General features: G+C 38.6%; 1 protein-coding gene across 3 annotated transcripts in view; it reads left to right on the top strand.

The window, feature by feature from the left end:
• The window catches only part of Foxn2 (forkhead box N2), a 65,103-nt gene that overhangs the window by 24,425 nt on the left and 18,472 nt on the right, over window positions 1-22,206 (top strand). For all 3 annotated transcript variants that reach the window (XM_063228968.1, XM_063228972.1, XM_003473078.5), the window contains exon 2: window positions 11,438-11,989. In XM_063228968.1, coding sequence (XP_063085038.1) covers window positions 11,453-11,989 — 537 coding nt within the window. In that variant the 5' untranslated portion in view covers window positions 11,438-11,452. The remainder of the gene's footprint in view (window positions 1-11,437; window positions 11,990-22,206) is intronic.

Below are 22,206 nucleotides of genomic sequence, written 5' to 3'. Positions count from 1 at the left end.
GGGGGTGGAATCTAGTGAGACTGAGCTATACCAGCACACCCCACCCCCACCCATAACGTAGTTGTCGCCCCCCGCCAGCCCTTTAATTTTTTTTTTTTTTTTTTTTTTTTTTTTAGTTGCCCAAGCTGAACTCAAACTTTCAGTCTTCCTTTTTCAGAATGCTGGGATTTTGGCATAGGCCACTATGGCTGGCTAAAACTTTGGTTCTTAAAAGATTAATAGCCCAGGTTTCCTTTTTGTTCTTTGCACATTTGCTTTATGAAGCAAACTGATAATGTATATTATCAGTGCTTTGCCAGTGAATGTTTTCAGTTTAAGACAAAGTTTCATGTAAAACTAGACTTTTCAAAATAAAACCTAGGGAAAAAAATGGCAACTTGCTAGGGGGCTGGATGCAGAGTCTTTGCAGAAAAATCAGATCAGAGCTAGAATATGACGACATGGAGAAGGCCAGACCAGTGGATAACGATTCTTATTAACCAAGGCAGTAACCAAAGGGAAAAATAAAACTAGGAAGAGGAAGGAAAAGCACGGGTGGAGAGCTGAAGCCTGACAGGCTCACTGAGACCCGTTCCACACTATACTAGGCACGCCAGGAGGATCCAAGGTCGCACTGAGACCGTGGCTGCTGGTAACAGGAGTTGGCGGATCCCGGGCCCTTAATGGAGGATGCGGCGCAGTGAGCAGTGGATCCAAGGGGAAGAGCTATATTGGCTCTTGGCAACTGCTGGAAATTGGGACCTGGGGCCCCACGAAGCAGGCAGAGCCACCTGGCTGCACCGGAGGAGACTGCGAGAAGCTCCTGGGCTCTGAAGGTGGACACTGTGCAGTTTTCTGATGGATCCGCGCTGTGCTGGGAACGCAGTGAAGACATGAGGTGCAGTGTGCAAAGGACCGAAGAGGAAGATCTGCATTGATTCCCACTGAGTGCGAGGGATTGGGTCTGCAGCTGCTGTTACTGGCTGGAGGACATCTTGGAATTGGGCAGAGCCCGGCGCCCCTGGTGCAGAGAAAACTGGTAGGGGTCAGCTGGGATTGAGCTATGCCTCTGGTTGGGCCCCAATAAGCAGATACAAAATTGTCACAACTCTGTGACGTCTACAAGGTACAGCCTAACTTGTGGATTGACTCGCACAGAGGCTTGAGGCTAGCCTGCACCATCCCTGCATCCCTGTGTGTACCTCAGATAACAGCAAATTGGGGAGGGCAGCAAAAACTCCAGTCAGCATACTTCGGAAAGACCCTAAACAATACAGAGAGGGCCAGAGATCCCCCAGGACACACAGTCTGAAAGAAACCAGAAACATGACAAGAGATAGAATTTTAAAAAAATCTCCAACAGCCGAACCTGGGAAAATAAGCCCAGGAGAAGTAAATACAGAAGAGAACCAGCGCAGTAACCATCCAATACTAGACACAGCATGAGTGGATATAAAGAAATACCTTCATGACATCATAGACGAATTTAAAACTGTACTTCTGATCCAAGTGAGGCAAGATATAAAAAGATTAATTAAAGAAATGATAAGCCTTTCCCAAGAGAACACAGATGGAAGAATGGAGGAAATCAGAAAAGAAAGAGAAACCTCTGATGAATTTAAACACAACGTAGAATACATGAAACAGATCCAAAGAGATTACCAGGAAACTAAAAACTCCATTGAAAACTGGCAAAATGCCTTGACAGAAACTAAAGTTAGCCTTTTGAAACTTGAAGAGAAATTTATGATATATGATCTCGAAAGAAAAGACCTCTTAAGAATAATAAGGAACCAGAAAGAAACAATTCAAAGGCTAGAAGACAACAAAAGGATACATAATTTAAGAATAAAGCAAGTAAGCGAGGAAGCAGGAGTAACCAAAAATGAAATACAAAGAATATTCACAGATATATTAAAGGAAAACTTCCCAAGCATAGGAAAAAGAAATGATATCCAGATAAATGAAGCATACAGAACTCCAGCCACCTACAAGCAAAACAGATCTACACCTAGACATATAATTAATAATCAAGATTCCAGAAATCCACCAAAAGAACAGAATATTAAGAATACTAAATACTAAATACAGACTACTAAAAGCAGCCAGGGACAAGAAGCAGATTACCTACAATGGGAACATTATCAAAATAACAACAGACTTACCAACACAAACTCTCAAATTGAGAGGGGCCTGGGGGGAAATAGTCCAAGCCCTGAAAGAAAATAATTTGCAACCAAGAATGATGTACCCAAAAAAACTCTCTCAAAATTAATGGAGAAATAAGATGTTTCTAAGACAAGGAGGAACTGTGGGAGTTCATGGCCACCAACCCAACCCTATAGAGAGTGCTGAAGGACATTCCAGAGACAGAGAGGAAGGGATACCAGGATTCCAGGAATAGTGGCAGAGAGGCCTCAATGAATGGGGCAGATTGTGGAATGAGGGAGTAAGGTGGACAAATAATAGCAATAAAGTGGAGTAACAGACATGAGGCAGGGATGGTAAGCTATAATCTTTAATACAGATAGACTTGATACACTAAAATTAAAAAAAAACAGGCAGAGTAGATTAAGAGACAGGCTTCATTAAGATGCTCTGAATGGGAAATACACTCAACTTGAAGGAGGGTTAATAAACTAAAAGTCAAAGATGAGAAAGCAAAATAGGGACAACTCATCCAGCAGCCGCAGATAGATTGGAAAGCTGTGACACTTTTGGGCAGTGTAGAACTACACAGTGGGAAGGAAGGAAAACCCTATGACTTTAGTGAGTAAAGGAGTATACAGCTCAAGATCAGTCTCAGGGGTAGAAAGGTTCAGCAACACTCAGATAGACATCGGGCTGGCCCCTTAATCTAAAACGTGAAGGGGCTAGTGAGACCCAAAACATACAAAGCATCCTGAGAAGGGGAAAGGTGAAAAATAGCCTAAAAAAGGAAGGCAGAGAACCTTGTTAATAGTGTATCAGGATTTCAAAGTCACAGTAGTCTTATCGCTCTGTTTAGTTTGATTTTATTATGTTCTGGTTATGGTTCCACTCCTAACAGATTTGAGGGCACAGATATCTAACTCAAAAATAGCAGGTTATACCATGGTAACTATCCTTAATTTCCTATTAAGTTGAGACCCTGTATTACTTACATTGTCTTATTATGACTGATCTTATTTGAATCCGGTTTGTTAGACCATGGTTTTGCCTAGGCTGATTTTATTCGAATTTGGTAGTATCGCTTGATAGTATCAAGTCTAAAAGTAGAGGCAACTACTCTGAAGATGACAAGATATAAAAGATATCCAAACCAGTTTTGATTATTAACAGCTCTCTAGTCCTACAATGTTTTTCAAAGTTGTGTTTTTATAAAAATAGCTATGTAACACTATGCTTAACTATATTAAGCCTGATGATGTGGACGAGTCTATTGAAAATAACAAGAGAAAGCATAGTAACTACAGTAGATCACCAATATTGTGGTCTTATGAGTCTTTTTTATTGCATGTTTTTCTAGGAATTTGTTTTGTTGTCTTGTTATGATATGTTTTTCCCTATAATACAGAAAGGATAGATAACGTAGAAATTCACATATGGGAAGAATTTTTTAAACTATTTATGGGAACAGATTATACAATGCAGGGGCTGGGGATTTAGCTCAGCGGCATAAGCGCCTGCCTTGCAAGCAGGCAGTCGTGAGTTCGATCCCTGGTACCGATAAAAAAGGAAAAAGACAAAAAAAAAAAAAAAAAAGATTATACAATGCAAGATGTAATGAACAGATACTCTGAAGAAGAGATACTAAGAAACCCAATGCTAATGCTGTAACATTATGATATAAAATCTAGCAATACTATTACTCACTGTTCAGAGTGATATTATAGTCTAGTCTCTTAAGTTCAATTTCAGCGTACGTAAAGATAAGGACAGTTACTACAAAGAGAATGAGAGACATTATGGTAGTAATTATTGACTTCCACAATGTCAGATCTTGAAGACCTAAAAAGCCTTCATCACCCTGTTATGAATTGATTAGTTCTATAATATGCAGTATGTATTCAGTGTGTGTGAAGATCGGGACAACTATTTGGAAGAAATCCAGAGACAATGAGACAGACAGTGAAGATCTCCAGTGGACTTGCTTTGAAATCTGTATTTCTTTAAATTGTTTTTTTATGAACTGTTTTGATATGTTTAATCTTACCCTCTTTAAGATAAAAAAACAAGTGTGTAAGACTGATAACCATATTACTAAGTTTTTGTTGGATCATTGAGCAGAACTGTTGGCAGTATCACTATTTGAATGTCACTTTATATGCTTTAATTTTGTAACCTGAACAACTATTTCTAAGATGACAATATGTAACTTATCAACTAGTGATTTCTTACTGTTTATTTTTCTGTAATTCTGTATTATTCTCCTTTTTTTCTCCATGTGTTTTTTTTTTTTGTTTTGTTTTTCTCTTTAAATAATAATAAAAAAATAAAACCTAAAATTTTCTTAAATTTTTTTGGTTGTGTATATGTACACCTTTTCCTAGCAGTATAGTATATTATTATAAATTCCTGAAAATGTTAAAATTGTGTACAGCTGCACAAGTTTTGGAGAGGGTTAACTCACCCAAAACATTGCAGCCTTGTATCAGAATGCTAATGAAAATAAATATTAGAACATTAAAATCTTTTAAAACATTGAGTTTGTCACAAACAGGGAAATACTATGGTCAATTCAGAATTTTAAAAAGCTGTGAAAGATGTGAAAAGGATGGTTGATGCTTCAGTAGTGTGGAGAGGGTGAAATGCATGAAGATTTGGGGAGGAGTCATTTAGCATTTCCAACATGAGCTGTGGCTGAGCTGTGCCTAGAAGGAGAGCCTGGATGGGTGCACTCAGCCTGTACTCCCAGTAGCTCACTGCTTTTCACGGAGTTACCTGCTTTGAGTTTCGCTGCTGGTAATTGACAGTACAAAAAGCATGGTCTAAACAGAGTCATGTACAAACTAGTGCGATTTTTATGTTATGCTAAAGCCCTTGCCGGTTTTTTTTTTTTTTTTTTTTTTTTGGTCTTTTTCCTTTTTATCAGTACCCGGGATCGAACTCACGACTGCCTGCTTACAAGGCAGGCACTTACGCCGCTGAGCTAAATCCCCAGCCCCCTGGTTGTTTTTTTGTTTTGTTTTGTTTTTTTAACCGATGAGCTAATATTGTTTTACGGAAAAGCTTTGTAATAGAATAGGCTATTCTAAGAATCTAAGAGGTGGCTTCTTTTTTGTCCTAAGCTTTCTAATAAGTCTGTGGACCTTTTCTGAACTGACTTGTGTGTGCGTATGTGTATCAGAGAGGGAGAAGGAGGGAGGAAAGGACAGGGGTGGGGATGGAAATACAACTAAAGATATTTTAGTGTTTTTTAAATAATCATTTTGAATGGCTACTGAATATTACACCAAATAGATGTAGTTTAGTTACCATTTCTCTGTTGAAGGATATGTAAGTTGCTAATAGTTTTTCATTATCTCTAATCAGTGATCATTTGGTGGAAGAAGAATAAAAGGACTTTTTCTGTATGGCATTGTTTTATTAAAGTGAGTTGTTGAAATTGGTGGATCAAAGATTGTGAAATACTTGATAACTTGATATATATTATCAGTGGACTTTCCAAAATGGTCCCAGGTCCTTGTTCAAGTGTGTATATTATATGGTGCATACTTAAGATCCAAGCACTCAGAAGGCTGAGGCAGGAGGATTATGAGTTAAAGACCAGCTTGGTACATAGCAAGATGCTGTCTCAAAACAAAACAAAAACAAAATTGTACATTACATATATTTTAAAATTGTCTCTAATTAGGCAAAAGCAAATATTGTTAGTACTAACACCTATGTTTACTACATTCCAGGGCCTAGGCTAAGTACAGTATATTTAATGTCACATTTCTGTTTGTCATTTTCTTGATCATTAGTGAAGCTAGATGTTTTCAAATACAGTATATTTATTGTTTGTATATAATGGATTTTATAAGAAAAGATCATTCGCCTCTATCCTTTGTGGCAGAATTAGTGCTCTGAGTAACATTCTGAAAGGATTGTTTAGGAGCAGTTCTTTTTTTTTTCTTCTTAAAAATACAATGACAGTTCACATCTTAGTAACAGAATGCTAGCTATACTTGATTTTTAGTATCCATACTTGATTTTTTTGTTTTGTTTGTTTTTGTGTTTTGAGACAGGGTCTCATTATAGAGCGTGGGCTGGCCTTGAAATCACTGTGTAGCGCAGGCTGACCTGGAGCTCAGGGCAGTCCTCTTGCCTCAGCCTCCTGAGTGCTGACTAGGATTATAAGATGTGCACCACCATGCCTGGCCATGTTTGATTATTAAACTTTTCTTGGATCTACACTTTGTGTAATTCTTTGGCAGTTTTGCTATAATACTATTGCTGTACACATTACAGTAATGGAACTTTATTATAAACTTACAATTAATCATCAGGCATGGTGGCTCATGCCTGTAATCCTAGCACTCAGGAGGCTGAGACAAGAGGATCACTGTGAGTTTGAGGCCAGCTACATAGGGAGTTGAAGACAGCCTGCACTGTATAGTGAGTCCCTGCCTAAAAACAAAAATGAATAATACCATATTTTCCACCATCTAAATTAGTTGCTGATAAGACTATGTAATCAGTAGTAGTTACTGAAACTGATTTGTGAATATAGTACCCTTTTTTAAGTACAACGATATTGCTAAAAATAGAAGTTTCTTAAAGAGATTTTGTACAGCTTTAATAGGCAAAAAGCTTAGATATTGAATTTAGGTGGGTTTATAATTTTGGCTGTACTTTTTATTAGCTTTAGAACCTTAGGTAGATGGCTTATGTTCTGTTCTCAGAGGTGGTTAATACAGCATTTGGTACAAAGTATATGTGGAAAGAAGAAAAAAATACATATATATATATATACATATATATGTATATATATATATGGAAAGGGTGAAGGAGGCACCACTGAAAACTATAGTAGGAAAAAAAAAACTTGTGTAAATATTTTAATACTAAATTTGTTAGATATCATGAGATTAATACATTACTTTGGCCTCTACAAGAGGTGCCCATAGTGGTGACCATTAGCCTCCAGGCATTTCCTGTATTGGTGTGGTGGCAAACTGCTGAAGTGTGTATGCAACATATATGTATAAATATAGAAAGAGAGTGTGTGAGCTTATTTCAATTTGAAATAATTACAGTTTTCCTTTGTTTTGTCACGCTGAGGATTAAACCCATGGCCTTTGAACTGAATTGCATCCCCATACATATGTATATACACAGTCATTCAATTCATTTAGAAACAGGGTCTCTCACTAAGTTGCCTAGGTTGGGTTAAGGGGAGGCTTAGGAATTTAGAAACAGGGCTTGAGTTTGTGATCCTGTCCTGCTTCAGCCTCCCAGAGTGCAGGGATTACAGGCATGCACAACCGTAGCTGGCCTTTGTTTTTCCGTTTTGTCAATGATGGCGGTGGTTTGGGAGGGGTTACTTATTTTGTTTTGTTGAGATGAGGTCTCATATATAGCCCATGCTGGCCTCAAACTTGGTGATCCTCCTACCTAAATTGCTAGGATTCCATGCCTGCCTTTAAAAGAATTATATTTTGACTGCCATCTCATATCTGACTTTTTTTTTTTTTTGTCTTTTTCATTTTTATCAGTACCAGGGATCAAACTCACAACTGCCTGCTTGCAAGGCAGGTGCTTATGCCGCTGAGCTAAATCCCCAGTCCCCATGTCTGACATTTTGATAAAATTAATTCAGACACTTGTACAAAGGTGAAAAACTTGTGCTTCATGGAATTGACAGGTGGAAAGAAAGGACATACATAGAACCTAGAAACAGAGTCAAAACAGGTGATCCCTTTTAAAACATAGCATAGTATCTGTAATACAGTAAAATCTCTGTCCATGTTGCCCCTTATATTGAATACTTTTTAATTTTTTTGTTTTCTGCTTTTATTTTCAGATAGGGTCTTGCTATATAGTTCAGGCTGGTCTTGAACTCACTATGTAACCCAGGCTGGCTTCGAACTCATGGTGATCCTTCTGCCTCAGCCTCCTGAGTGCTGAGATTACGGGCATGTGCTACTGCTCCATCATCACATTTTTAAGTCTCTGTGGATCCACGTGTGGTGGCGCACACCACCACCTATAATCCCAGCACTCAGGAGATTAAGTAAAGCAGAAACTGTCCCAAGTTGATGCCAGCCTAGATTACATAATGAGTCCAAGGCCAGGCTGAACTACATAGCAGACCCTGTCTCAATCAGTTAATCAAAAAATAAAGTCTCTATTGGTAGACAGACTTTGGTAATAAAAAAGAATAATTTGATCGATTACAAAGGACAGGATGTCAGTTGAAATATATCACATATATATGCGTGATTTTTTTTTTTTTTTTGTACTGAGGATTGAATTCAGGACTTTGTACTTGCCAGGCAGGCACTATGCATGAATTTTTATGTATGTGGTTTTGAAAATTTATTGACAAAAAAGCTACATTTATTATGGTTTGGTCTTTTTCCTTTTTAAACTGTGTCTTGATGTTTTAAGTTTCTGGTTTGCATGAGAGAATTAAAGATGACATTTAGAGAATGCTGTAGTATTTTAAATGAGTAAGGTTTAAGTCATTGTTCTGATAGAGACATGTTTTTAATTTGGTCAGAGTGTAAGCTGATTAGAGTTTGATTCTGAAATTAGTCTGCCTGGGTTTAAATTCCAGTGTTTCCACTAATAGCTAGGCAAAAGCAAAATGCTTAACCTTTCTGAGTTCCTTTTCTCATGTCTAAGTGGACTCATAATTGTGCCTGATTCATAGGGTTTAATTGATGGTTAATTGAGATATGGTATGTAAAACGTTTAACAGAACATCCAATTAGTAATTGCTGTTACTAATTGAGTATTTGGAGACTACATCTAGTAATAGCTACTAAAGTCCAGATAGACATCCAAAATTCCCCAGTTCTTAGAATTCTTAAAGTGACCTGCCAGGTATGTTAAGCAAAATAAAATTCTGAAGGTACATCTCCCTAGTTAATTACATAAGCATATGCAGAGTGAATAGAATAATAGAAGATTTTTTTTACAGAATTTGGAAGCAAGTTTTCTCTATGAGCCATTGAAAATTAATTTAAAATGGCACATTAATTCTGTTACTTTCCTCTGTGGTCAGTTATTTTCCTATGATAATTTTTTAATGTGTTTTTGAAAACAAAACTGAAAGGGTTGCTGGCCCAGGCCGGATACTGTAGCCGGTAAAGCCAAGGAGCTCCATCTCCCCCACCCTTAGGAATTACCTCTGGCGCCAAACTAAGACCAATGGGCTACCTGTGCAACCCTAATGCCCCTTAGGTTCCACCCCAGGCCGATGCTACTTATGTGCCTCACTCCATGTGTTCCACGGAGAGATCTCCGGCCCGGGGTGGAGATGTCACGCCCCAGGGGGTCGGGGGTGTCTCTCCCCGCATTCCCAAAATAAAGGTTACTTATATTTTATACTTCTTATCTTTTCAGCCGCCGCCAGTCCTCCTCCTCCTCCTCCCCCTTCCCTCCACAGTTCTATCAAAAACAATCATTTGAGAAAATAGGGTAGTTTTTTCCCTCTCTCCTTGACGATACAGTAATAGTTCAAACCTAAGAGAGTGTCAGCCTTGAAAATATATGTGAGTGCTTGATTGGATGGCACAGAACTCAGGTTTAAAGTACTGGAAGTTGCCGGTTCTGGTAGCACAGGTTTGTGATCCAGCACTGGTGGAGGCTGAACAGGACTGATGTGAGTTCAAGACTGGCCTAATCTCCATAGTGCATTCAAGGCCAGCCTGCACTGCATGAGACCTTGTCAAACAAACAAACACAGTGAAAAACAAAGAAAGAAAGAGAAGTAAGAAGTGTTGCTGTGTTGAAGTCATAGACACAGCACAGTGGTGGTTGCCAGTGCTGTGGGGGAGGGAGAGGACACTGAGACTGGATGGAAAGAGGAATGTTAGTCCAAGGCCCAAAGGCTTAGTGACACAGGCTGGGTGAGATGAGTGCTCTGTTGTACAGCATGGTGACTGCACTGGATGATTTCGGTGTTTCAGAGTTGCTGAAACTGTAAATTTCAGGTGTTCTCACCATAGGGAAGTAAAACGTATGTGGGATCTGGATATGTTCATTAACCTGATTTGATTATTGTGTAATGTGTATCATTATTTGTCAGCTTACAATAAAAATAAATAATTTGAAAACCAATACGTTTGTATACTATGCTTTAAAAATACTGGAAATGGTTTATCCTTTTTCTTCCTCCCCTTATGACACTAGGGATCAAACTCAGGGGGGCTGTTCCACTGAGTACTACACTATCAGTTCCTCTTTGAATTTTATTTGGAGGGCCCGAGGATTTAGCTCAGCAGCATAAGCACTTGCATGGCAATCTCAAGGTCCTGAGTTCAATCCTTGGTATAAAAAAAAAATTATTTGGAGACAGGGTCTTGCTAAGTTGGCCAGGCTGGCCTTGAACTCATGATCCTCCTGACTCAGCCTCACGAGTAACTGGATGGTTTATCTTTTTATAGTAAATATCTCAGATTTGAGGAGAGAATTTATTTGGAATTACTGTTTAAACTGTTTCAGATTCATTTATTTTCAGAATTAAACTATATGAATATTAGAGTAAAATATAGATCATTCAGGAATATAGATTATAAGGTCTTACCATTCAAAGACATACCCTATTTGACTTTAGTAATAATAATCATTATTGGGGCTGGGGATTTAGCTCAGCGGCATAAGCACCTGCCTTGTAAGCAGGCAGTCGTGAGTTTGATCTCCGGTACCAATAAAAAAAAAAATCGGGGGCTGGGGATTTAGCTCAGCGGCATAAGTGCCTGCCTTGCAAGCAGGCAGTCGTGAGTTCGATCCCCAGTACCGATAAAAAGCAAGAAGACAAAAAAAAAAAAAATCATTATTAGGTGGTTACCATAGGCTAGGTGCTTTACTGAGTATTTATTTATTTATATATTTTTTAAATCAGTGCCGAGAATCGAACTCACAATCGCCTACTTACAAGGCAGGTGCGTATGCCACTGAGCTAAATCCCCAGCCCCTTTTATTGAGTATTTAAACTGTATAATTTTGTTTACCATTCATACATATGGTATGCTAAAATTGCATTTTATTTGTAGCTGTTTCAAATAACAGGAATAAATTCTTTGTATTATAAGTATCAGTATCTCTATTATAAAAATATTATGCTTGAGTATTATATGTGATAACTAAAATTTTTCTGATTTGGGGATATCTATCTGTATCTAGATAGATAGAATTCCTGTTTATTCTATGTGACATCTACCTTATATAGATAGATAAATACAGATACATATAGTGTTTTCTTTTTCCAGAATTTGTGAGTCTTGGGTATTACATGTATTGATGATTCTTTTCTTTGTTGCAGACTAGGCAAGAGTAAATGGGTCCAGTAATTGGAATGACTCCAGATAAGAGAGCTGAAACCCCAGGAGCTGAAAGGGTGGCAGGACTAAGCCAGGTATACAAGATGGGAAGCTTACCCGAGGCTGTCGATGCTGCCCGGCCAAAGGCCACTCTCGTGGGCAGTGAGTCAGCAGATGATGAACTGACAAACTTGAACTGGCTTCATGAAAGCACTAATCTCCTTACGAACTTCAGCCTTGGCAGTGAGGACCTTCCAGTGGTTAGCCCGCTGTGCGACCTAGAAGGAGATGACGTGCCATCCCGTGGGCCATCCTGCTACCAGAACCCAGAGAAAAAATCAGCCACCTCGAAGCCCCCGTACTCCTTTAGTCTTCTCATTTATATGGCCATTGAGCACTCTCCAAATAAATGTTTGCCTGTAAAGGAAATTTATAGCTGGATTCTGGACCGATTCCCATATTTTGCTACTGCACCAACAGGGTGGAAGAATTCTGTTCGTCATAATCTGTCCTTGAATAAATGTTTTCAGAAAGTGGAGAGAAGCCACGGCAAGGTCAGTGTTTATGAGTATTGCTGTATTTAGTAGAGAAGCTAATATGGAATCCTTAGAACATGGGCAAATCAAGGAAGACCAAGTCGGGTTGCATTGCGGTTAGTATTAGCTCATCTGATTGTACTTGAGGTATTTTAAAATTTAAGTATTGATAGAAACCTAGCAGATTTATATTTAATATACTGTGGTTACCTACATTATGCTTTTAAGTTTTCCAATGTTTTATTCTTAGTTTTTAGTACTTTTGTAATTCCTGTTTATTCTATGTGACATTTGCCTTATAAAATGTAGACTGTTTCTGTTAATGTAAATGATATGATTGGGTTTGAATCTGAGTTTGCTGTGACAATATCCTGTGAAAAAAGTTTTCCATAGCCAGGAGCAGAAGTGTCCTCTGCCTGCAAGGAGCTTGCAATGGAGCGTGGCGGACAGGTGAAGTGCATATGAAGGCGTGGGAGCCATTAAGCATTGTCAGATTTCACTTTGAGGATGAGACAGAAAACCTTTTGTTTTATTTTGTTTTGGCTTGGTTTTTGTGACAGGGTCTCTGGTATGTAGTTCAGGCTGGCCATGAGCTCAGTGGTTAGCCAGGCTGGCCTCAAACTCTCTCAGTGATTCTCCTGCCTCAGACTCCTGAGTGCTGGAATTGTAGGTGTGGGCCACCACACTTGGCTAAGTCAGAAAACATTTTAAACAAGGAGACCTTCCTTTATGTCACCGGTGACACGGAATGGTCAAGCAATACTGTCTTAGGCAACATCAATTCCTTGCCAAAGGAAGAGCTAAGTAACTACAAAAGGAGTCAGTTCAGTGAAGGTACGGGATTTGGTAGCTGAGCTGCCTGCCTCAGCTCTAAGTCCGTGGACTTACTGAGAGTCTCATCCACCCATAGCCGCACCATGGGGCAAGATCGGCTTTAGAAATTCGTCTTTTCCTTGGTGTGTATTATTCTGCAATTCGATCTTGTTTTCCTGCACTCCATTTTTTTCTTCTCCTGTTAACCCTTTACACTTTAGTGTTCTTCACCACTTTGCCTTTTTTTTTTTAAAAAGGTATCTTTTTTTTTTTTGGTACCAGGAATTGAACTCAGGGCTTTGTTCTTGCCCCCAGGTGCTGTACCACCAAGCTACATACGTGGCTCTACTTTGCCTTTTTTATTGTTTCCGTGTTTTCATGAATAATCTCATCCATTCCCATGGCTTCACGTACTGTCTGGATCCTAGTGACTGCCAGATCTTTCTTAAAGGCCAAACCTAAATTTGTGACTAATTGTTGGATCTAGAGGTATCTTAAATTCAGTTTACGCGAAAGTGAACCTTCTGTGCTCTCTTATCTCCTAGGACAGTTGTGGTGAACCTGCACAGGCACACGTCATTTATTATCACTGAGAGCCCTTAAAAGGGTTCCCACCACTGTCCTAGGGTCTGTTCGGATTTTAAAGTAGAGTCTGAGTCATCGTGGGTATCTGCCTTTCACAGTTCACAGGACTTAAATGTTAAATTTGAAGGGAATTTAGAAATTATCCTGATGAGCTTTCCTATTTTATGAACAGGGAATTGAGACTCCAGATAGGAAATGTTAGTTGACTGTAGTCTGAAAAGCCAAAAGTAGAATCTAGAAAACACAGGATTTGGTGACACCCATACATATCTAAGAATTATTATTTGATTCTGGCCATTTCCTTCAGTTTCTGCTGTAGTGTTGGCCTAGTTCCGATCTTTGTGCTTTCTCATTAGATTGGACTGTAACATGGATATAGAAAAACCGATGGGTCAGGCTCGGCACGGGGGCACACACCTGTAAGTCTGGAAGCTGAAGTAGGAGGGTGACAAGTTTGATCCCAACCTTGATAATTTAGAAATTCTGATATCCCATCTCAGAATTTAAAACGTTTTAAAAGGGATTGGTAATGTAGTTCAGTGGTACATTGGTAGGAGAGGGTGGGTGGGTGGCTGGCTGAGTGGATGCCGGGGTCGAGTCAGCGCGGAGGATTAGAGTCAGAGGTTCGTATTTTAATGTCATTTTACTTCACTTTTTTGACTAGTGAACTTGATAACAGTATATTATATAATACTAAATAACAGCTAGACTTCTCAGTATAGTTTCCAAGGCTCCCCAGAGTCTGCAGCTCTTTTCATTGTTCCATGACCTGCCCTTCACTAGACTGCTAGCTGCTCCATTGCACTATAGATGGTCGTTGCTTATTGTGTCCCACCTAATCCTCTGTGGGGTTCCCCGCCCTGCAGAGCCCAGCTACCTCCCAAACACCGCCTTCATTTGCGCATCCAGTTTGTACTCCTGTAACGTTTTGTTACTTTATTGTAGTATGTGCTAGTTTTGTTCAAGTTTATGTCTCGCACCAGGGTAGGCGTGAACTATGTGTCACAAGCTATCGCGGATCCTTTTCTCAGTTATAATGGAAATTAAAACTGAGGCACCAGCACGGATTTATAGCCAAAAGCCTTAATTGGAGAGGAAGAGAAAATGGAAAGGGACTTGACACATAGCTCTCAGATCAGACTGGCCCCATAACAAAGGAAAGTAAATGAAAAATGGAAGGATTTTGGTTGAGGAGGCAAGGGGGGCAGAGGTTTGACAGATGTCCCTGGTCTGTTAATGAAGGGCAGGAGGCCATTTTCAAGGGTTGCTGAGGTGGATGAGGGTCTGGTTATGCTCATCTCAGTTCTAGTTTCCATGAGATCATTGTTTCTCTGTCTGTCGCTCTTTCTCACTTCCTGTCTGCGGTCTGTCTGTCCGTCTGTGTCGTCCCCCCACCCCGTCTGTGAGAGGAGTCTCCCTGTCGTGGAGGTTCTGCTGGAATCCCAGGCAGCTGCAGGGTGAGGGCAGTGCCTGCACACTCAGAGGTTCCCATCCCGAGGGGTAAGCATAGTAGGTGAACATCCCTGCAAGTCTTTTTATTGTGGTGTCCTCAGGCTTAAAGGGGTGAGCTAAGTTGTACGAATGTAGGATTAGTAAGCCATGTATTACCAGTTCTTGTGCAGATACTCCTTATAGTTAATATGCCGATAGGTGAAACTGAGCAGGGGTCTAACCCAAAGTTTAAGACAATAAAGCAGACAGATTCAAATAACTTTTAATTACCTGTTGGGCATCTCTAGGCCCCAGTGAGTAGTTACTGTTTTTAAGCAAAAGCAGCCAAGTCCCTGTCTCAGAAGAAAACAGAAATTGTGCTTTTAATTTGTAACAGATTAAAGGCTTGATAGTTGGTCCTCTGTGGTGATCCCTAACAATTGTATTTTCTTACAAAGTGCATTTTTGGAGTAACTTCAGCAAGGCCATTCTGGCTTTGGTGATGCACCTGGATTGTGAGGTAGATAAGATTGTTTGGGATGGTAGATAAGATTGTTTGGGATGGTGTGGGTGGGATCATGAGGAGGGGAAGGCACATCACACTTTTAATGAACGGCCAGTCCTGTGGCAGGGGCAGGGAGGGAACTGCCTTTAGTCCCTTTGGTGGCCACTCTCTCACATGACCAAAGAATTTATTGCAGTAGTCACTGGATTATCTTCCTGTTATCCCCTAACCCTGCGATGTGATCCCATCATGATGTGAAGATTCTACACCCCCTCCAAGCACAGCTGAATGTTCCCAGGTGGGCAAACACAGTTGGTCTCTCCCCCCTCCCACTTAGGTTGAGAGAGAGTATTCTGAGAAATCTACAACCTTTTCAACCTTTTTTAAATTTTAATGGTAAACTTGGCTACACATTAAAGTTTCTGATTTTTTGTTATAAATACTGTTGCAGTGAAAACAGTACATATATCTTTCTGCCTGCTTGTCTGATTTCTTCCTGAAGCTAAATTTCTAGTCAAATTGTAGGACTGGAGGTGAGTATGGTGGTGCCCACCTGTCATCCCAAGCACGTGGGAGACCGTGGCAGGAAAATGCAGTTGGAGGCTACATAGTGAGTTTCAGCCTGGTCTGAACGTAGCGGGCTGGAACTCACTGTACCTCTCCCCTTGTTTGCGGTAATGAATGTACACATTAAAATTTGTTTTTCTTTTTTTGGTGTTTTTAAGACAGGGTTTCACTATGCAGTTCAGGCTGGGCTTGAACTCACTTTGAGGCTCAGGTTAGCCTTGAACTTGTAGCCTTTCCTTACCTCAGCGCCCCCAGGACTGGGATTACTAGCGTGTGCCACCATGCCAAACCGTTTTTAAAATTTTTGATACATATTGACAGTTTGCCTTTCACATGATGTAACAATACATTCTGCCTAAAACTGTTTCCATGCCAGTTTTCTGCCAGGGATAGGCAGTGTCTTGTTTTAATCTTCAGTCTGCTGAAAAGTAATATGCCTTTATAATTCTCCTTCTTCTGTCCCCTCTCCTTCTGAGTTTTAACTTTCAGTTTCTTCTCTTTTTTCTCCCTCTTTTTCCAAGAAGGTTGAGCTATATCCTCATCACCCGCCCTTTTTTTTTACTTTGACCAGGGTGATTTTGAACTTGCAGATTTCCTGCCTCAGCCTCCCAAAGGCTGGGATTACACGTGTATGTCACCATACCTGGCTATAATTATATTTCTTTGTTTATTCAAATCAGACATATTTTCTATTGGCCTGTATTTCTTTTGTCATATAAATGAAGACATTATTTGTAGTCTGTATTTGTTAGGTAAGTAAATTGCTAAGTAATAGTAACAACTACACAGCAATCTGTGTGCTTAACTGTTTTACTATACTCTTCTAAGTATCTATTGAAGTATTGTGCCTTAGTTGTAATTCAGTAGTTGAGTTTTTAGTAATGCTACTAACTAGTAATAGCAACAGTAGCAAAGACTCAGTTTCTATGTGCTGTCTACTCTTTGAAATATTTTATATTTATTAATCCAGTACACATAATAACTCTGTGAGTTTAATACCACTGATGGCATTAAGATAGAGAAGAATCATGTATTTTGACCAGAATACAAAGGTTGGAATTTGAACCTAAGCAGTCTGATACTAGTCTGTGCTCTTGACCATTACACATTACAAATATAATACACAGGATCAACAGGGAAAAGTTGTCTTTAAAATAAATTTAATAAAAGTGATGAACCTCAGCAAAAATTAATAAAGACTAACAGTAAAAGGCATAGATAAATAGTATTAGGGATGCTAAGATTAGATACTGCTAAGACGATATTACAAAGAAGTTTATGAGGATATTTGAAAATTTTGATGCAGTTAATAATATCTAAGAAGAAAGAAAAATACGGAGGCACATGTAACTTTGTAAAACTGAAAGTAAAAAATGTAAATATCTTTAATAATTGAATAAACCAAATCAGTAGTCACAAATGAAACTCTCCCTCAAAGGATGCATCAAAGCCTTGTGATTTTGTGTCTGAGTTTTGCCTAACAATGACAAATTGGGGATTGAATCTAGGGCCTTTGTACTGACAGCCTCAGCATGCCCGACCCTCTCCCATTTGAGATAGGATTTGCTAAATTGTTCTGCTGAGCTCAGCTTGCAATCCTCCTGCATCAGCCTCCACTGATCTGGTGTTTTCCTTGTTTTTTTTTTTTTGTTTGTTTGTTTTTTTAAACAGAATCTCACTATGTAGTTCAGGCTCATCTCAAAGTTGCAGCGATTCTCCTGCCTTGACCTTCCAAGTGCTGGAATTACAGGCATGTGCCATCACTCCCAGCTTCATTAGCTCTTTAAACAGTATAATAAAAGAAAAACTATAAAAGTTGGAAAGGAAATGACAAAACCATTCACATATTGTAAGATTGTGTATATAGAAAATCCATTTTGGTCAAGATACTGGAAGTAATAGTTTAACAGATTATTAATTCAAAATCGGTGTCTAAAAATCAGTTGTATTAGTAGTCATCTGTTAGAAAATGAAAAAAATTGAATAATAACATTAAACAGGAATAACCAACAGATGTGTGAGGCCTTTATGAAGACACAGAAGACCAAGATGAATAGATACCACACGGAAAGACAGCAGCTCTGCCCCAGCCGCGGTGTGATGGTTACTTCCAGTAGGGTTTGCAGGGAGCAGTGTGGGAGCGTGGGGAGCTGATACATTAACAAACACAAAGATGCTGTAACTTTATAGAAGTGCAAAGCTTTGGAAAGACTTGTGAAGATGAATAAGATGGGACCATGCTGGTGTTATATTAAATAGCAAGATGAAACAATGTTAAGGTACTCAAGACAAAAGCTTTTTGTTGTTTTAGTTTTTGGGCTTTTTAAAGTTTAGTTGGTTTTTTTGTTTTGTTTCGCTTTTTGAGACAGGGTTTCACTGTGTAGTTCGGGCTGGCCTTGAACTCAGTATGGAGCCCAGACTGGCCTCGAACTCATAGTGACCCTCTTGCCTCAGCCTCCTAAGTGCTGGGGTTATAGGAGTATGCTGCCACCCCTGGCAAGACACGGTATTATAAATAAATAGACCCATGAAGTAGAATAGAGAGCCTAGAAATAAATCAGTGCATATGCAAGCACTTTGTCAGATAGATAGTAAAAATACTTTTTTCTACTTTTCTATTTTCAAAATTTATAAGAGACAGACTTTTTTTCTAATATTATGTAAAGCTATGTATTTCTTGATGGCTACTGCTTTAGTTGCATACTGAAAATTGTTTTTTTGTATTTTTATTATCAAAGTACTTTCTAATTTGCATTTCTTTTTCTTCTTTGAGCTGTAAGTTAAGAAACAATTATTAAACAGTTTAACAGATAGTGTTTTCAAGTTAATTTTTTGCTATTTTTTCAAATTAATAGGATTATAATATATTTATTACACTATATTAGTTATCTATTTCTATATAACAAATTAGTCCTAAACTTAGTGGCTTAAAACAAGTGTTTATTTTCTGGCTATTTTGACAGACACTGATCTTTGAGATTTGTTGAAGCCTTCTTTATGGCTTGCCACGTGTGTAGTTGGATTTCATGAGTATTCTATGTGTAGTAGAGAATATGCATTCTCTAGGTGTTGGATGCTATTGCTATGATTGTTAATCATTTTCAATTAATTTACCTTAATCCCTTCCTTGAAAGCTCTGTCAGTTAACACATAGAAGGACTTTCATACTTATAGTAAATAAGGACATACAAAGTAAAAGAAGAACATTTAGCAGCAGCCACCCCTAATTCATTTTTATCTATTGGAATGTAAAAATTTTAAATATCTTATAATACCAAATTAAGTCAGGATGTGAGGAGATGTGTAATTTGTCCCCCACCCCCCTTTTTTTCCTTTCTTTCCTCTGCAAGTGGAACTCAGGGCAATATGCAAAGCTAGGTATGCATTCCATCACTGAGCTATATATATCCCTTGGCTGGAGTGTAAATTAGGGTGACCAGTCTAGAGGGCAGAATTACACATGGACTTGTCTTCTGATCTAGCAGATTAGATGCTACGCATTCCCCAGAGTATCTTCATGTGTGTACCCAAGAAGATGAGTCAGAGCAGTCACTGTGGTGTCGTTTGTAGTGAAGATACAGAGCCATGTATCCAGTGCAGTACAGTCTGTGGTAGTGCTCAAAAAGAGACCTGGTCCTGTCCATAATTTTAAAGTATGCATTATTTATATAATTTGAAGACTTTTGAATGTTCAGAGAAAGAAATCAATTAAAGAAATAAGAGCTAATGAATGGGAAAGTGTACAGTTCACAATGTGGGTAGCATTTGATAAAGAAAAAATTATTTTGTTACTAAAACATAAGGATAAATACAGAAATTGTAATATATAGGAACAAAAATTGGCAAACTGCCCCCACCAGTCAGGATAGGGCTAAAGGAACTTTAGGTGATGGTGGTCATAAAAATCAGTAGACCACTTTGCTTAAATGTCTAAGAATCAGACAAAAAGAAATAGATTCAAGTACAATGGGAAATGCATATGGATTTTTTTTCTTAACTGATAAGACCTTTTTTTTAGTTAATACCTCAAAGTGACAGTACTTTTTTTCCCACTCCATGGAAGGCAATTAAGTTATATTTCCATTAAATGTTGAAATTGAATTTGGCAACCTTGATAGCACTTTTCTAATGAATTAGCTGCTATCTAGAGATGATAATCTCCAAACAAGGTAAGGCAGCAAGGTTTTGTTTTTGTTGGCTTGTTTTTTGTCTTTTTGAGACAGGGTCTCACCATGCAGTTCAGACTGACCTTGCGCTTACTAGGTAGCTCAGGCTGGTCTCAAATGCACTGTGATCCTCCTGCCTCAGCCTCCTGCGTGCTGGGATTACAGACATGTGCCGCCACAGGCAAGATTTAGATTAAGCTGTAAAATAGTAACCGTATCAGTACAAGATAAGAAGATTTTTTTTCTTTCATCATCCATTCCACAGTTACTTCTCAAAAGACAGATCCAAAAATCTTGGTTTGTTATTTGTCTCAGAATTTAAAAATTACAAAAGGTAGACATGGTAGTGTTTTTGGTTCGGTGTAGTTTTGGTTTTATGCTTTAAACATTAACACTTAACTTTTCTATCTAACTTTTTAAAATTTTTATAGGCCACCTGATAATACAGAAACACCTGTTAATACAGAAACATGTAATTAAATTTTGCTTGTTTTAGTACAACTTTGATCAGTTACTTTCTAACTTCATGGCTCTAAAAGCCATTGAAGCCAGCTGTGGCGGAACAGACCTGTTACCTCAGCGCTTGGGAGGCCGGGCAGGAGAGTCATAGAGAATTGGAGGCCAGCCTGGGCTGCGCAGAGCCTTCTCAGAAGGAAAGCCCCTGAAGAGAGAGGCAAGGAAAGGAACCTGCAAAACACTTCACATTCTCCAAGAGCATTCTCTGACACTTTCGTTAAGTCTTTTAAATTTTCAGTCCTAATATATTCCTCATATCTTCAAAACTTTCAGTGGTTCTTTTTGAAATTAAATCCAACCTACTTTCAAAATGCAAAATAGTAAAAGAAAATACGGATTTCTTGTTTCCATTGCACAAAAGATTTTTTTATAGGTGAATTTAGTTTAAAGACAATATTTGTAAAATTATTACCGGTGACCCATCATCTAAGCACAGTAATGTGGAGGCAGTTTTTAAGTAAGAACTAGTTAAAAATAAGTTCCTTTTTGCCTAGACTAGCAAATGCATGGTTTTGTCTCTTGTTACTGATAGTTCATGAACAGACTCAGAAAGGAAGTGCTGCCATGGTAACATAACCCAGACTGTTATTTGAGACCATTCTCAGGACACTTAACTGCCCTGAAACTGCAAGTTTTCGAAACCAGTTCTTGCAATTTGCTATTTCAAGGAAATGGCAATTCTGCTGTGATCAAAACGGTTTGCAGTCTTTTCACGATAGAATTTGAAAAGTAGACTTGAAGTCTAGGAGTGCAATGTCAGGGACACCAAGGTAGAATATGGCTAGAATTGTTAAAACAGTGTCTTGTTCATTGTATAAAAAAACTCACATATGTCTTTTCTATATGAAAGTGAATTGGTTTTGGAGCAAAAGATATGGGTGTTAATGTTTTGAACTTTTATTTCCCTACCATTCAAAAAACACTTACCATTTGGGCAAGAGACAACTATCTTAAGTTTTTTCATTTGATCCAAAAATACATTTGTAAAATTTTTCTCAGAAAAGGTTATCATGTCAGTTACTTTTTGAATATGATGAGATAGCTTACTGCTGAATTCCAGTGTGACAAGACATCCTGAGGTTTTCTCTTCCTACGAAGTAAAGTTGTTAGGGTATTTAACAATGTCTTATGTTCAGTTTTTCCACCTATTCACAGCTGAGGCTTGTTTTCCCCCCACATACACACACTTTTTTGTTTTTTGTGTTTTAGGCAGGGTCTCACCTATAGTTCAGGCTGGCCTTAAACCCATGGGAATCCTTTGACTCAGTGTCCCATGCCCCTTATTCTTTATCACCTAAATCTTTTTTCTTTTATTGTCAGTTGTTTTTTGTTGATAAACCTCTTCATTTCTTGGATTTAAGGGAATAAGAAGGTCCTGATTGTTATTCAGTAACTCTTACTTAATGCCTGTTACGATAACTCTTTGGTATTCATTTATTTTGCAACTGTGTTTCTTATATTTAAATTGCCTTATTGAATCTAGTAACAGTTCTGTGAAATGATGTGACTTGTTCTTTTTTTGTAGATAAAGTGAATGAAAGACAAGGCTCTGAGAGACCTAATGATTTGCCCAGGGTCAGGCAGAAGGTCAGGAAGCAGTGATTAAGATCAAGATCTGTTTTTAAACCTATGGAGTGATATTCTTTCCCTAT

The sequence above is a fragment of the Cavia porcellus genome, unplaced genomic scaffold, assembly GCF_034190915.1.
Source record: "Cavia porcellus strain 051 isolate PalLab524CR breed Dunkin Hartley unplaced genomic scaffold, mCavPor4.1 scaffold_1, whole genome shotgun sequence".
In the NCBI taxonomy this organism is placed as follows: domain Eukaryota; kingdom Metazoa; phylum Chordata; class Mammalia; order Rodentia; family Caviidae; genus Cavia; species Cavia porcellus.
This window is presented reverse-complemented; position numbering and strand designations above follow the sequence as displayed.